Here is a 17206-nt window from a genome sequence, read left to right on the forward strand (position 1 = left end):
GCTACGAATACAAAAAAGGGTGTTTTTCATGAACGTACTTTGCCATATCTCGGCCAAAGTACGTGGTATCAACACCAAACTTGGGGTGATTGTTTGGCATGCCGCACAGAAGCTTCATACATAATTTGGTAATGATGGGCCATTAGGGGGCGCTATAATCGACGTTTTTTGGTTTTGTGGACAAAGTCAATGCATTTAAATGGGAAATTTGCAATTGCAATATCTCTGCCACAGTATATGCTATGAAACCCAAACCAGTAATGATTGTTTCGCCCACCGCCCGGAGGCTCTCTGCCAGATTTGGTAAGGACAGGCCCTTAGCGGGCGCTCTAATCAATATAGAACATTTCCTCCCTTCGCTGGGGACGACTGGCGCGGGGAGGCTTGGACCCCGTTGAAACTGCGTGCAGTTCTAGTTATTTTTGTTTTTTATTTGTTCCTGTTTTCATGAAGAAAAAATGTTAAATGGTTTTCTGACAGAGCGGTCTTCAGTTAATCTCCTACAGTACAGTTCAACTTTTGGCCCTGTTAACTGCCACTTTCTCTTCCTGTCTGCTATCTCCTGCTGGCAACACTATCCTTTTCCGTGTGTGTGTGTAATAGATATTGAGAGACAGATTGTCTCTTAGTAATCCATTTTAGGCTTTAAACCCTTCCGCTAATCTAAGTGTGGATTTTTTTTACCCTTCTGCTGCCCCTCCATTTTACTCAGTGCTTTTACATGCACAGCAGTAAGTATGGTCTGACCCCAGTTAGTGAATGACCAGGTTATGCCAGTTCTCCCCGTATACATGAGCAGGGGAGAATGACAGGAGTAGCTCTACCTCCAGGATGTTAGGTGGCGCTCTGCCAATGCACAACTGGCTTTTTCTTCCGGTTGACCTATGTCAACGTTACACCAATCGGCACTACAGTTAGTAAAATTGAACTTAATTTACATATTATCGTCACAGCGTACGACAGCACCGTGTTCATGCCAGACAACTGACAACTTGTTCAGCTGATAACGTTCTCTGTAACCAGTGTCACAAGCTAATTTCCCTACCTAGCTAACTAACATTAACGTTAGCCTGCGGCCGCTGCTCAGTTTTCTCCTTCCCTCCACTTTTTTGCCGAGACACAGTTAGCGATGCACCAATGTGAAAATTGTGGCCGATATTAATATTGCCGCTATGGCCGATACAGATATTTACCGATGTCTGTATAGAAAACATATTTTTATGATGATCAAATTAACTATTTTCCAAAATGCATTTTGCTTTTTACTTTTATGATATAGTTTCAGAAATTACTGATATTGGGCACCTTTACCTTTGTGCAAAATATGACTGTCATCAGATTTTCAGAAGAAAAAATATACTAAATATTTATATAAAAATAAGTTTGTGTCCTGAATTCACACTATGAATAAGCCAACCCTGAGTATTCTCAAAACATCTAAGTAACTCACTTGAGACCAAGTGAGTTCTTGAGACGAATGATGTGCTTAACAAACCGGAGCATTTCTGCTCTCTCTGTAGCGATCCTATTCATCTTTTCACTGACAGAGACGTTCACTGTCCACACTTGGACATGGAATGTTTGAGCGAGTGTGTCAGGAGTTGAACGCTCGCAGAGTGCAGAGGTTGAGAGCGAGGGAGGCATGACTGGAGCGCAGCAGCATCTACCTGTGCGCAGAGAGTTTTTGAGAGATCACATGAGTAAACTGCGTGAAAGGGTTTAATGATTGCACGTTAATATGGATAATAGCAAACACGCAAATAGATTTATTGAGCACAGAATAGGATTTTGTTTGAACGAAATCATTTTTTGCGAGTGTTAATTTCTGTTCAAAATGTAATGTGCTTGCAAAATATAGTTCTCTGGGCTCAAAACATACAAGTACTCGCTCAGGAATGAGGGAAATACATAATTAATACAAATGTTTATTTTTTATTTTTTTTAGACTGCACATTAACGCACTTGACTCTCTTAACTTCTGTTCTTAACGTTGTCTTCTTCTTCCCCTCCTTTAACTTTATCGTATCACCTTCTCTCTTGTTCCAGATATTAACCTGAACTCTCCTAACAAAGGCCTTGTGGTGGATAATTCAGACAGCTTGTCCGATGTGCCGGTGGAGGGGGCGGTGGGCAATGCAGCCAACCCTCTCCCACCGGGCCTGACTGAGGAAGAGGCTGAGGAGCTCCGCACAGAGCTCACCAAGGTACGGCCCAGCTGTTTAAATGTAACTATAGGCTAGTGAAGGTGTGTGTTTCGGGGATGCTCTAGAAAAATACCCACACACCCGTTAATGGTATCAGCTCCCCCTCAGCTTTTTGTGTGACTCAAGCTGTTTGCATTCATGATTTAGAGTTTAGAGGAGGATTTTAATTTGAGACTGCAGTGGGCGATAGGAATAAGGTTTGGAACTAACAAATACTAGTCCCGATACCCGTACCTGAAATCTGGTTCCCCATACCCAATGGTACTTTTTTCAGTACTTTTCCTCTGTAATTACAAAAAAATATTTCAGTTGTAAAAATAATTTACTTGAACATCGTTATTAATTTAGAATATTTTACACTGACCAAAATTAATCAAAACTAAAACCCCTCCCGCTCTCCTCCCAAACGTCTATGCAACCTATTAAATCAAATAATTATTTTCTTAATCACTGTAACTTTTAGTCTTGTATTTGTTTATCTATTTTAGCCTGTTTTATTATCATCATTACAGTTTGTATCTGCTCTTTAATGTTTCATGTAAAGCACTTTGAATTGCCTTGTTGCTGAAAGGTGCTATAGAAATATACACTCACCGGCCACTTTATTAGGTACCCCATGCTAGTAACGGGTTGGACCCCCTTTTGCCTTCAGAACTGCCTCAATTCTTCGTGGCATAGATTCAACAAGTTGCTGGAAGCATTCCTCAGGGAGTTTGGTCCATATTGACATGATGGCATCACACAGTTGCCGCAGATTTGTCGGCTGCACATCCATGATGCAAATCTCCCGTTCCACCACATCCCAAAGATGCTGTATTGGATTGAGATCTGGTGACTGTGGAGGCCATTTGAGTACAGCGAACTCATTGGGCGTTTCTCAATACCAAGTAAGCAAAGAACGGACTTGTGTTCTTGGGGAGAACGTACTTGCTAGCTGTACCTGGAGACAGACCTCAAGTTCAGAAGAAACACAAAACGCTGTTGACAGTTTTGAGACGAAGCGTTCTTCCTTGTTATTGCGCAACACCCCCAGCGAGGGCGCTTGCCACTCTATAGTTAGCTTTGATGTGTGTATCATAATAAAGCAAGGACGGTCACCCTTCACACCCCTTGTTGTCTGTTTGTTCAGTCTTCCAGGTTTTCATTTAAAGTGCTATTAAGTATCACGGGCCAATAACTATATAAAACCGACACAACGCGGGGAAAAAATCCTTGTACCATTGTTCGGGATTCATTTTAATTGAAAACAGAAAAGAAACGTTAAACTAGGTTTAAAATTATAGATGGACTGGGTAAAGTTAGTCACTGCCGTCTGTATACTTACCGAGAAGCAGAAGAGGAGCCCGAGAGGGAGAGGAGCCAGGATGAAGAGGACAGATATATTGCCGCGGAAAAATTGTTTAAAATACTTACAATATCTTGGACCTGGCTTTGCTGCAGTGGTCTGTCTAAATTGGGGCCAGAGGGTCTGTCTAGACGTGGGGCCAGAGGGGTCTGTGAGCTGACTGACTGACCGGCTCGCTAGAGTCATCCCCCTGGCGTAGCAACCTCGCCCCGGGGTTTGCGGAGCTTTCAAACTCCGAAGGCTTTTTTAATTCACCATCAATTTTCGTTGACACTGCCTAATTCAAAATCTACACAGCTGATTTCTCGCCTAAACATCTTAAAAATGAATTTATTGATTTAATAATAGACGTAAATTGTGAAAATATGTGTACCGGAAACCATAGCGCTTTACACCCGAATTGAATGCTGGGATACCTGCCCGGCCAAGATACACACAAGTTACCATCCGATGTACCTCGGTAAAATGGCGTGTCGAGATCACATCCGGGTTTTAACTGTTCTTGGCGAAATGCTAACTTTTGTGTGGGTCAGTACTTTGGCCACCAAACATGACGTTTCCAAGAACACAAGGACACAATCCATAGAAGAACACAATTGAGAATACCAATTGTCATGTTCAAGAACCAGTCTGTGATGATCCAGCTTTATACATGCGCGTTATCCTGCTGAAAGTAGCCATCAGAATTGGTACATTATGGTCATAAAGGGATGGACATGGTCAGCAACAATACTCGAGTAGGCTGTGCGTTGCAACGATGCTCAATTGTTACCAAGGGGCCCAAAGAGTGCCAAAAAATATTCCCCACACCATGACACCACCACCACCACCAGCCTGAACCGTTGATACAGGCAGGAGGGATCCATGCTTTCATGTTGTAGACGCCAAATTCTGACCCAACCATCCGACTGTCCGCAGCAGAAATCGAGACTCATCAACCAGCAACTTTTTTTCCAATCTCTATGTCCAATTTCGAGAGCTTGTGCAAATTGTAGTCCAGTTTCCTGTTCTTAGCTGAAAGGAGTGGCACCGATGTGGTCTTCTGCTGCTGTAGCCCATCTGCCTCAAAGTTCGACGTACGATGCTCTTCTGCCCCACTTGGTTGTAACGGGTGGTTATTTGAGTCACTGTTGCCCTTCTATCAGCTCGAACCGTCTGGCCATTCTCCTCTGACCTCTGGCATCAACAAGGCATTTCCGCCCACGAACGGCCGCTCACTGGATGTTTTTTCTTTTTTGACCATTCTCTGTAAACCTAGAGATGGTTGTGCGTGAAAATCCAGTAATTAGCAGTTTCTGAAATACTCAGACCGCCCTTCTGCACCAACCATCATGCCACGTTCAAAGTCACTCAATCACTTTTCTTCCCCATACTGATGCTCGGTTTGAACTGCAGGAGATTCTCTTGACCATGTCTACATGCCTAAATGCACTGAGTTGCCGCCATTTGATTGGCTGCTTAGAAATTTAAGTGTTAACGAGCAGTTGGACAGGTGTACCTAATAAAGTGGCCGGTGAGTGTAGTTGCCTTGCCTGACAACCTCAGCCTGTCAGTCAGACCCCAGGGCATAGAAACCCCTGTTGTGCCTGCTTGTCAGTAATATCATATCACAGTGAAAGGTGTCTGCGTGAAGTTTAGAAAAACTGAAACTAATTTGACATTGCCATGTCTCGCTGTGACTTTAACAACACTTCAGAGCTAACGTAGTTTGCCGTCCGTACCTCTGCTCTTTGCCAACATGCAGAGAGGACAGATAAGCTTGCGCTTACTCTCAGGTACCGAAATTTGGCACCATTTGATTTTACGTGAACCAATACTCGGTAGAACTGCCCAGTACCGGTTTGAAATGAATTTTGGTAAAGTCAATAAATGACCGCCGCACCTACCACAGAGAGTCCACACATGCTGCACCTTTAGCAGCAGTTGCAGCTGCTTGACCCCAGCCAGGGCAAGACCGGAGCTGCTGTCTGCTCTCCTCCTGGCAAAGAAATGTCCAAGCAGCGGGGAGTGACGCAGAAAGACTGCAGGGGTACGCTGATATTAATAGCTAGCTCACGCAAAGTCAGCTTCCCCAAAGCTGTGTTTTAAAAGCTGACGTAAAAGTGCAAATCCAACTAAAAGGAGTGAACTCATATTTGTAAATGCAGAATATGCTTTTTGTTTGAATTATTACAGTGTATAAATAATTAATAAATTAACAATTTGGAAAAGAGTTTTTCCCCCTCTTTTTTTGGGGCCACTAAAACTCAGATTTACTGGCCCACGGGGCCAGTGGGGGGGACATGCTATATTGAACACTGCATACAGCAACATTAATAAATAAATGAATGAATGAAGAAGAAAGCCCTACACTTAACTCTTTCTGGGGGCTCTGTTGTGGTGTTAGGTGGAGGAGGAGATCAACACCCTGCGTCAGGTTCTGTCAGCCAAAGAAAGACACGCCACAGAGCTGAAGAGGAAACTTGGCCTCAGCCCGCTCAACGAACTCAAGCAGAACCTCAGCAAGAGCTGGCAAGATGTACAGACCTCCAACGCGTATGTATTAATCAACATTTTAAAATACAGACAGCTCCTCAAGATTGTTTTTAAATGTTAAAAGGATATTTTGGTAAAAAGAATTTTGCTGTCCAATACAGTAGTAGATGCTCCTTTTAATTAGGGAACAGAAATTCCTAGGATCACGATTTGGATTTTTAGAAAGACAAAAGAATAAAAAATGTTCATGGAACAGAGGCTACCTTTTCAAAAAGGGGCACATTTAAAGATAATCACCCCTTAAAAAAATGATCTAAGCAAGATGGAAAAATAAATATAGTAGTTTTTTACTAGTGCAGTTTGGTTTTAAGATTGCCTTTTAAAGTGAACCTATTATATAACATTTCTAGGTTCATACTTGTATTTATGTTTGTACTAGAACACGTTTATATGCTTTGATATTCAAAAAAACCGTTTTTCTCATAATGCCAATGGCTGCTACTCCTATATGCACCATCTGTCTCTTTAAGCCACCCTCTTGAAAACCCCCAGTCTGCTCTGATTGGTCAGCACATAGCGTTGAGTGAGTTTCTGGTTCGCCGCTGTGTTTCACTTTGGAGCATGAGACTGACTAACGAATATATAGCAGGACTTTGTGCCGTGACAAATCACCAATAAAGGCTTCTAAACCAAATACTACACAATGTGACCCAAGATCACAGCTATCTGGCGTTAGCATGCAGCTACTGTAGTTATTAGTGGACACTAATACAATATAGCAGCACTTTCTACCGTAAAAGATCACAGATAAAGGTTTTTAAGCCAAGCGCTACCCAACCGGACATGTTTCAGCAGCGATTTGACCTGGAATTGGGGAGATTTTAACATTTTACCGCTATTAGCATGCAGCTCCATGGATCATGTTAACACTGAAGTAACTTTTAAAAAAAGAAGTGTTTTTGCTCATAGGGATTTCTCTGAAATATGTTTACCTCATTATTTGGCCAGATTTAACATGTAAATCTGACATTATGACATTAGAAATGACAGGAAATATGGAAAAGCATAATAGTTCCACTTTAAGATTGCTATACACATTTTTGGAACCAAATTTTAGCCCAAATGACTTTAAAGACCGCCCATTGAAAGAATTTAGCAGACGTTTCTCTGATCTGAACAGCTTTATCAGGAAGAGCCTGTCACACAATGACTCACCTTGCGGTGACACATCCAGACTACTGAAGCTTTTAGATTATTGTCTGCAGAGCTTTACATCACACAGGATGACTGTAAATCTTTACACAGATGACTGGAGGAGAGACAAAGATGCTGCATTATTGGATATAATAACTTTTAATGATGTAATGATTGTTAATCAAGCTAGTCACAGAAGGGGAAAAGACCGGTCTTAGCTGGTTGAATATTAATGAGAACTGGCCCAAATGGAGCGGAGTCTCTCTGCAGCTTTCTATACCACGCTAGAATGGCTTGAAACAAGGTAACCAAGTTACAAAGTCCATGGTAGAACTTCAGACATTACCACAAAGTCATGAGACACGTGTGGCAGGGCACCTTTTAAATATAAAGTCTCCTAATAATAATAATAATAATAATAATAATAATAATAATAATAATAATAATAATTTTTCAGGATTAAACAGTCTGATTCTTGAATAATTTTCTCTGGCTAAACTAACTCCTCATATCATATATAAGAATATACATGATACAAAAGAATGCACTTAGATTCAGTGCACACAGATAGTACTTTGAAGAGATTAAAGTATTCCAGTTTGTGACCCACACTATAAAGCATATATCAATCACCTAGGTTGTGACAATCAAACTCCAAATTCAGTAAACATTTTGTTGAAAGTGTCTTAAGATAAAGCTTTCATGTCCCTGTCACAAATACAGTATCTCAAAATATGATCGTGGAAATGAATTTTGCAACAAACGGCAAAACCCAACATTTAACATAGCAATGTTTTGACTCTACTTTATGATGATAGGTGGACGGCATGCCCACAGTTTGGAGAAGCATGCAAGAGTAACACATTTTTATTCTAAATATAGCATACACTTAAACTGATTGGTTATTGAATTAGGGCTGCGCGATACGAGGAAAAAATGCGAACGTTGTTGAATATCGCAGTACTGACCATGTTCCAAAGTGCTTTAAAATTTTTATTTATTTATTTTTTCTTACCCTGGCTTCCTCTTTGAGCCAGCTCCCTTTAGTCCTTCCTGAATCTCTACAGTGTAACACCCTCATGTCTCTGTTTCTAGCTATTTGAGAACCACTGAGAAACTGGGCGAGTGGAATGAGAGAGTTACCAGCTCGGATCTGTGAGTCTGTGCACTGTTTGCTGTCTGGGCTTCTGCCGTGTTTGCTCTCTCACGCTCTGACTGACACTCGCTCTCTATCTTTCTACGTTCTCACCTTCCAACCATGTTTGATAACACTTCCATTGCAACCATTGGTGTTTAACTTCATGTCTGTTACAAGGGCTTGTCTGTTCATTCTATTGGGCTCTTGTTACATGGGATGCTCTAAAGGAATGCATCCAAATGAATTCTGTAAAAAGCTGTATTGCCTGTAACTGTAATACTGTCTTAAGGACATTTTCATAGATGATGGATTTGGTAGTTGGTTAGCAAGTGTCTTTGAGGTTGTGTAGGAGCTTTCGTGGGGCTGAGGAACCTACTTCGATAATTTGGGATCATTTCTTCTGCAGCTGTCGGGAGCCTGTTGCCTTTTCCTATTGCAGATTTAGTACCGCCTCATGTCTGAGGCAAGCGTGGCTGGTCGTCATAGTGACGCTGCAGGAAACTGCCGTGACCTAACGTGATACACGTGGAAGGTGCGTTTGATTGTGGCTGTTTGCCAGAAGACACATTTAGTTTCTAAAGAAGCTAAAACACCGCTGGATAGACTACTGAAATAGTAGTTTATCCTGTTGCTAACAACGATGATGCAGTGAATAGTGATGATTCTCTCCAACCAATCAGCAGTCTGCAGGTTTTCTTGTCACCTTTTGGTATTGCCTTAGCTCGCTTGGAACCTCGATGGAGTAAAAAAAAAAAGTACCTGTTAACAGGTACCAGGGACTTTTTATCATCATGGAAAGGCGAGTGGGGTCGAGGCGACCAGATACCATGTAAAGGAAAAATTACATTAGTGTTTAATAATCAGATTTGTTTGAGGTGGTGTGAGGTAGTCAGAGACGTGGCAGGATATATTTAATGGAAGTCAGTGCTGAGTTAAAGTTAGAACCACAGGACTAATTTCTGACAATTTACTTTTCTGTTATCATATATAGGGCTGGGTATCAATCAAAAATTTTCGATACCGGTACCAATACCGATACCTTTACTTCGATATCGGTTCCTGAACGATACCTTTTCAATACTAGTTTTATAATATCAATTCTGAGAAAAAGAAAATCACACACATCAGAGTCAGAGGCCACTGTGAGGAGAATATAAAAATAACAGTGAAGATAAGGTTAGCTTTTTAACCAGCTGACCCAATGGATAAGCATATTTTTACAAACATGGACAAAGTATTGTCTGTAAATGTTAGCTTTTGATTTAGCTAGCTACGCAGCAATAAAATAAGGCTACACGCTAACTCAGCACGATGCACGTGTTAAGTTGCAGTAACGCTAATAAACATAAACTAGCCTGTTGAAATCCCAGACACAGTGCCGTCCTCGGTACTCTTTGATGAGGCGGAGTCCGGTGGTGGATATTTTGAATCACTCGGAGTCGGCTCTGGTTTTGCATTGCCCACGGGGGCTGAGAGGAGGAGGACTGCGCAGGCTGCGTGGCTGCGGTCCGCTCTTCTTGCAGTCAAACACGTGCAACTTTCCGCTCTAAATTGATCCCGTGCACATCAGGGCTTCATCAAATTAGTCGTGTTGCCAGCTTAGCAACAATGTCTTTTTTGCATTATTGCATTTCGCACTGTTGGCATCATCTTAATAAAGTGAAGCACACTTTGATCTAGATGGCATTTTTAAGCGGGTACAACGATGCTCGCAACCACTTACAACAGATACACGTGAACCCGTCTGTCGGCGTAACCACGTATGTATTTTTCCGGGTGACGCAATCACGTTTAACGTTAAGCCAATCACCGAAACTTGGCACCGAAGAGAGGGCATAATTTGATATGTGTAAAACCGAAACATTTCGGTGGTACCATAAAAAAACCGAAGTTGGTACCAGCCCTAATCATATACATACTGTACATATATCATCATCTTTCTTTCTCTTCAGTTTTGTCTCTACCTCTATCCTATTGTTATCAGTTGTCTGTTGTTTTTTCTGTTTCTCGCAGAGGTCTGTTGTCCTTTTTGTTTTGTTTTTTTTTTTTTTCTCATCCAGAAGTGATGACACATGTCCACTTCTCTACTTCCTCTCAAATTCTAAACATTTGCATTCCTAACATTCTAAAATACATAAAGCTTTCACAGATGCTTCCCCTCTGCTTGTATTACCAATGTCCAAGCTGAAAGCTGACACTGTCTGATTCTGCATTTGAGTTGGCTACACAAAGAAAAAACAGAGGTTTGCTTTTATGTAATGACTTCAGCCTGAGGGCACACAATGGAAAAACAGCAACACTGTTATATAACTTAATCGTAACAAGTGTTGCTGATGGCTATTAGTAATTAGCCTAGTTTATGGATGGATTATGAGACAATGGGCCCTTGGGCAAGGAGATGTAAAGGATTTCATATTTTCTTTTCTTTCCCATGTGGAGCGGAAGCACTCTATCCCAGGAAATTGGCTTGTTTTAAGTATAACTTCAGCTACAACATTGTACATTATTCAAACAAAACTAAATGCAACAAGGAGAAATGTGCATAAACCTATGGGTTCCCAACCTGACCGCTTTAGTGTATTAATTGGTGGTATTAACAATTAAGCCTGTTAAACCTGTTAATATTCACTGTGCCGTGGACGGCACACTTTGTCGCACTAGCGGCGCTGTTACCTCCACTCATTAACTTCTTTATAACTTTAAAGCATTAAATATTCATAATATACGGTCATGCGACACAGTTGAACGCTTAGCCTTGCAAGATTCAATTAAGCCCACACACAAAGCATAAGATGACTTATAGCAGTTCTACAATTGTAATCAAGTTAAAGGAAATAAAGAAATAGACTGAGCAGCTGGTGTTGAGTCGAGTGTGCATTCATACCACACATGCTGTGATGTTGGTTGAAAAGGTTTGCTCATGTTGGAAGGAAAGAACTCTTTTTCAGAGCCAAACTGACACTCCCGTCATAAATATTTTACAAAATACTGTCAGACAATATATTAACTATTGTAGAATACCTGAAGTGGAGCTGTTCAGCTATCAAATCTAAATGTATTTACAACTTTGACTCATTGCTCATGGGTGTACACTGCAGCTGTTCTATGTTGGATCAAAAATAAAAGGCTTATAAAAAATAAATCAAACAGATCAATATTAAAGGATCTGGAGTAGAAAACATCTTGACATCCGTGTCTGTTGACTGAGCTTTTTGATATACAAGAAATTATGGTAATGCAGTTTACAAGTGACCCAGTTTGCACCAAGCAAACAAAGAACCTTAACTTCATAATCAGAGACAGACTCAAGACTGGACATAACAGAAGGTGAACTACGTTTATGTATCTCACCTTCTAGTTAACCGAATTTGTGGAGAATGTACAACATATATACAAGTTAGGAATGCAAATGTACAACAACTTACATTGTATTAATAAAGATGTAAATATACCGATATTTATGCAAGTTGCACTCATTGCAGTTGTGACGTCTTATCTACCACTCAGTGATGAAGTGTTTAAAAACTTGATTTTTTTTTCATCGAAGCTATTGCAGCCTCTTAGAGAAGGTACTCTTCTGTTGGACCAGTGGGGGGTGGAGAGGGTGGTCGAGGTTGATAGATAATGATAGTTTGACCTCTCCACCACAGATTCTGTTTCTTCTTTGCAGCCAATAACAGAGCCAGCCTTCCTAAACAGTAATGTTGTTTCTGTACTGCTGCTGAAAGAATCCAGCAAGAAAAAAAATGAAATGAGTCAGTTTTCTGTTGCTGATGTGAGGTCTGAAGCTAATGGAATTTTCCAAGTGGCTATGTCTGATATGAACTGAGCTGGCTCGCTCAGCTAGTTAGCCTAACCTTACATTGTTCTTGACTTTTACACATGCATTTACAAAATACACGTGTTCCTAGTTTGTAGTATTTGTTGTACTTTTGCACATGGAAATAGACTTGTGTGCCTGCTCACACATTTTTTACACTCTTGGTCTTTTAGTTATGTTTTTACTCACACAGCCAGAATAATTGTGGATTATTACTAGGGATGAGCGAGTACAGCATTATCTGTATCTGTTTACCACATAATTACTGTATCCGGATCCGTCTCGATGGGGCGGGGCCTACACCGGAAGTGGTCATATTTAACCCGGAAGTGGGGTCGTTGTCTTGAAATGGCGGGGCTTTAACCGGTAGGTTATTAAGTATGCATTGATATGATTGTTATCAGAAATTGTTATATTTATTGCTGATTAGAAAACTTTACATGCAGCATCAAGCTTCAGATCAATGGTTGTTTCATGGTAACAAACTATATAGGCCACAGTATATAACAGTTTTTGCAACAATAATTACAGCAATGTGGTGCAATTATAAGTAAAATGAATGAACAAGAGTTTTCATACTCAATAATAAACTTTATTTTTTTAACTTTTAATTTTTCTATGATCAGTGTGATCAGGGGCGGCTTGGCTCGTGGTAGAGCGGTTGCCTGCCAATCGGAAGGTTGGTGGTTCAATCCCCGCCCGTGCAGTCATTGTCGAAGTGTCCTTGGGCAAGACACTGAACCCCGATTGCCCCCGTGGCTGCGCATCGGAGTGTGAGTGTGTATGAATGTATATCTGATGACAGGTGGCACCTTGTACGCACCCCGCCACAGTGTATGATGTGTGTGAATTGTGAATGTATCCTGTAGTGTTAAAGCTCTTTGAGCAGTTGTTAAAACTGGAAAAGCGCTATATAAATACATCACATTTACATTTACATTTACATCAATTTTTTTGAGTGTGAGTGAGTGAGTGAGGTTGGAATGTGTTTGTGTATCTTAATTTATAATATTATTCATTTATACCGCAACTGCCTTTTATTGTTTTTATAAAACACAGCAAGAAAGTTTCAGACATTCAAAAAAAGGGTTAGAGCCAGCAGGCAGTTTAAAAAAAAAAAAAAAAAACTCGACGGCAGAGATGCAACCGAGTCCCATTCTACCAAGACTATGTCTGAACCAACCCACGGTACCAGAAAGTCCCTGGTTGCTAGATACTAGTTCGCACCGAAGTATAAAACACGCAGAAGCTGAGAGAAACCTAAATATTAACAGAAAAATCCCGCGGACAGAAGGGGAGAGACTTGTTCACTTCTCGTGTCCGTGGCGAGTGAGAGGCACACAGCAACAGGAGTCTGTCTGGTGTAGGGAGGGCGCTGGGACTAGCCAATCACAGAATAGTGTAGGGGAGGGACGCTGGGACTAGCCTATCACAGAATAATGTGAAGGAGAGGCGTTGTCACTGGCACTGTGACTAGCCTATCACAGAACGGAGACAACAGGTAAATGGAGAGAGAATTTATTTCATTGAATTCGGTACAGATATTTGATCAGCATTACTCGGATATACTTGTATCGGCAAAAGTTCTGATCCGAGATACGGAATAATGTTTCAGCGGATAATCGGATCACACCTAAATTAGTTACGTTACCGGAGAACTCGTTACATCAGCGGGATATCGGATCACCCTAATTAGTTACTCTTTGCCAAGCATAGCAGAGAAACTAATCTTGGGAGAGAGAGAGAGGAGAGGGAGATGAGAGAGAGGATGAGAGAGGAGAGAGACAATGGAGCGAGAGGGGAGGAGAAGAGAGGGAGAGAGAGGGAGAGAGAGAGAGAGAGAGGAGAGAGAGAGGAGAGAGAGAGAGAGAGAGAGAGAAGAGGAGAGAGAGAGGAGACGAGAGAGAGAGAGAGAGAGAGAGGGAGAGAGGAGAGAGAGAGAGAGAGAGAGAGAGAGAGAGAGAGAGAGGGATTGAGAGGAGAAAGAGAAGAGGAGAGAAGTGAGAGAGAGAGAGAGAGGACCAAATTTATTTCAGCTGTGATTCTGTTTCTCCAAATCAATCCTTGTCAAAGGCAGTAGAGACAAATAATCATCCAAACATAAATGAGACAAAAGCCCTTATTCTATTGAAACAAATACAGCAGTTAAACAGTGAAGTGGTGTATGGAGGGACGGTGTAATGCGACGAGGCTGGTGTGTATGAAGTCAATGTGCTGTACAGTAAGCAGCATTGTGCTGATGTAAGTCAGAACATAGGTACTGGCCTTGTTTGGAGCAGTGCTGTCTATAAGGAGAGCCGTCTCCACTAAATGGAATGGTGTTGTAGTGTCTTATCATTTGACATGTTAAATTAGGACTGGGTGATATTCTGAAAATCAGATTAGTGATTAAACAAAATATCTTAACAATTAGTTTTTAGATAAATAATCATCAATAATATGGATATAATGACTAAGTGGGTAAAGGCAAATAATAGAACAGCTAGAACTGGTAAATTCAGAAAATGGCATCACTTTACTGTAATGCAGCCATTAAAACCAGGAAAAGACACAGACTAACGGCAGCATTAATGTAGAGCCAAATGGTTTCTGTGATAACAGAATCATGGATGTTATCATAAAATTGTGAACTTAAAAAAAGAAGCTATTAAACAGATTATATAAGGCTGTACATTGTCAGTAATTAAAGCTAACTGGATATTTGAAAAAATGACTGCCACCCACTGTAACTAACATCTTAAAATACATTTAAATCTTTTCTCCAGTGGACTTGGTGCAAGGCAACATTGGCCTGGTGGACTTGCAATACAGTGCTATAAACACTAAGGTCAATGTTCCGTCCTATTGTTGCATGATGGAGTTGAGTTTGCCGTATTATGTTTTCAGCATATCTTTTTAGCATGCAGTGAGGTTGTTCTGGACAGCTGAATCAATGAACTAACACTGTTATTAGTACTTCTTGTAGTCTTCTGCACAGGAGACAATCTGACTTAATTATAGCAGTTGCACAGGTAGTAAAGAAATATGGATGAGTTGCACACTATTTTTTTACAATAGTTTATTACCATTGCTGTTACGGCTGTTAATCTGATATATTGTGCATTCTTACTAAATACTGGTGGATTGTAAACCTTTTCTCATCACATTGACCTAATTTTGTGTGTGGGTCATATTCGGTCTTCTGCAGTTAAAAAAAATCTATATCTAAATTTATATTAATTTCCTTTAACTATGCTCTTACATTCATTTTAGTTTTTCCTATTCCGTAGCAAGATGTCAAGTGATCATTTTATTTGAATAGGCTTTTTCCATCATTAAATATATTGGGGGGACAACGAATGTTTGGTTGCATTACTCCTATGATTTTTGCGTTATGTTGTTAACACTTATTTCTCCTGTTCACCCCTTGTGGAAAAAACGTATCTTCAAATATTGTGTTTGAAGGCAAAAAGCCTTAAAAATCAACAGGTCATCCACCAAATCCTGTCGGTAAAAAAAATTAGCAGACGGTGTTGCAACTGTAACTCTGCTGAACTCTATTGTGCTCTACTGTATTGTGAGTGTGTGTCTCTTCCTCTGTGTCATTATCCTGCTGTTGTGTCTTCAGATATCTGTCTGCCTCAGCCACTTTGGATGACATTGCCCGCTCTGAAGCGTGAGTTGACCCCTTTCTCTTTTGTTTTCTTGTTTTGTTTTTGTACATGGGCTATAGTTTTTTATTTTGGTTTGCTTTTTGAGGAGTTTCTCTTTTTTTTTCGGGATCATCCATCCTTTTTTTCTTTTTGCTGTTATATTGTTGCTGTTGAATTCAGAAACATGTTTCTGCTTCATGTCAGAAAACGGCCGAACATAAATCATTTTTATTGTAGTTTAATTACTACTAAAACCTCCTTATTTTTAACTAAGCACTGCTTAAATGGTGAAGTGGTAAACACTTCCGTCAGTGTTCCTTTAGTTTGGAAGGGCAGCCATGTTGATGTGGGTGTGTTGGTTATCAGCCACACACACTTCTCTTCAAAATTGTATTTGCTCAGCCATCTGCCTCTGAGACTTGATATGTGTCTGGGTGGATCAGGTGATTATGAAGTTGGTTTGTTGTGTGTGCATACAGCCTGTGAGGGAGTGTTTAGTGTGTGTGGGTGTTTGTGTGTGATTTTGGATTTTATCTACCTGGGCGGCTGGGTGGGGCACCTGAGTAGAACCTGTGTTGGAAACCATGTATGTATGAATGAATGAATGAATGAATGAATGACATGGATTTGTTATCCTGATTTTGCCATCATGCACTCTTCCATTTTAGTGAAATAAACATGCTCGCCACCATCCCAAGCCCTTTGGCTGCAGTGGGACATGCTGAATCATAGCTGCCCTTAATACCAATGGGTTTTCTCTCTGTGCTTTTGCAATCTGAGATGAACTAACTCTTCTTAGAAACGGTAGATGGTGGAAAGAGGAATTTCTTCTGCTAGTTGTAAATTATCGTAAGCTGTCAAATGTTGGTGTACTAAAAAAAACATTTTAAAAGAAAATGGAACAGGTAAAAAGGTGGATGCTGGGTGTTTTTTTTTCCGTACACCAGCCTTTTGGCACTTTGTTGCTGTGCCCTACATTCCTGTCACTGTATTTCTGTACAGTACTAACCATTTGGGTGGTGAATACCGCACTTTTACTTGTTTGATGAAGCAGTAACTTAAACCTGTTAGCTTTTGTGTTTGCTGTGGTCAAATTGTTTGGGCTAATTTGCTTCTGTCTTTTCCACCCTCCTGTCCATCCCCCCTCCCATCCATCTGCCTTGTTTTTCTCCATTTTGTTTATTTCTGCTTGCTGTCTTTACTTTCCGCTATCCATCTTCCTCCTTCTTTTTCCTTGGGCTGTATTTGTCTTCTCTTTTCCCTACTTTACCACCATCCTTCATCTTTCTATCATTTCTGTTCAATCATCTGTCCTCCTCTTCATTCTTTTTTGCTCCATTTTTCTCTTTGCATTCTCCTGCTCCCTCTTTCCCTTTATCTTTCATTAACCCCCCCCCC

General features: G+C 40.7%; 1 protein-coding gene and 1 long non-coding RNA gene across 21 annotated transcripts in view; one reads left to right on the plus strand and one right to left on the minus strand.

Moving 5' to 3' along the window:
• The window catches only part of LOC116669994 (tumor protein D54), a 32970-nt gene that overhangs the window by 6336 nt on the left and 9428 nt on the right, over positions 1-17206 (plus strand). For 8 of the 20 annotated variants that reach the window (XM_032500183.1, XM_032500174.1, XM_032500184.1 and 5 more), the window contains exons 2-4: positions 2047-2204; positions 5936-6084; positions 8314-8373. In XM_032500183.1, coding sequence (XP_032356074.1) covers positions 2047-2204; positions 5936-6084; positions 8314-8373 — 367 coding nt within the window. Of the gene's footprint in view, positions 1-2046; positions 2205-5935; positions 6085-8313; positions 8374-15783; positions 15832-17206 lie in introns of all 20 variants that reach the window. The other 12 variants (XM_032500180.1, XM_032500191.1, XM_032500181.1 and 9 more) reach the window with 3 other exon arrangements.
• LOC116669996 (uncharacterized) overlaps positions 8951-17206 on the minus strand; it is a 19048-nt gene continuing 10792 nt past the window's right edge. The window contains exon 3 of the long non-coding RNA XR_004326928.1: positions 8951-8960. This is a non-coding gene — a long non-coding RNA (uncharacterized LOC116669996). The remainder of the gene's footprint in view (positions 8961-17206) is intronic.

This window comes from Etheostoma spectabile, chromosome 20 (genome assembly GCF_008692095.1).
Source record: "Etheostoma spectabile isolate EspeVRDwgs_2016 chromosome 20, UIUC_Espe_1.0, whole genome shotgun sequence".
Taxonomy (NCBI): Eukaryota; Metazoa; Chordata; class Actinopteri; order Perciformes; family Percidae; genus Etheostoma; species Etheostoma spectabile.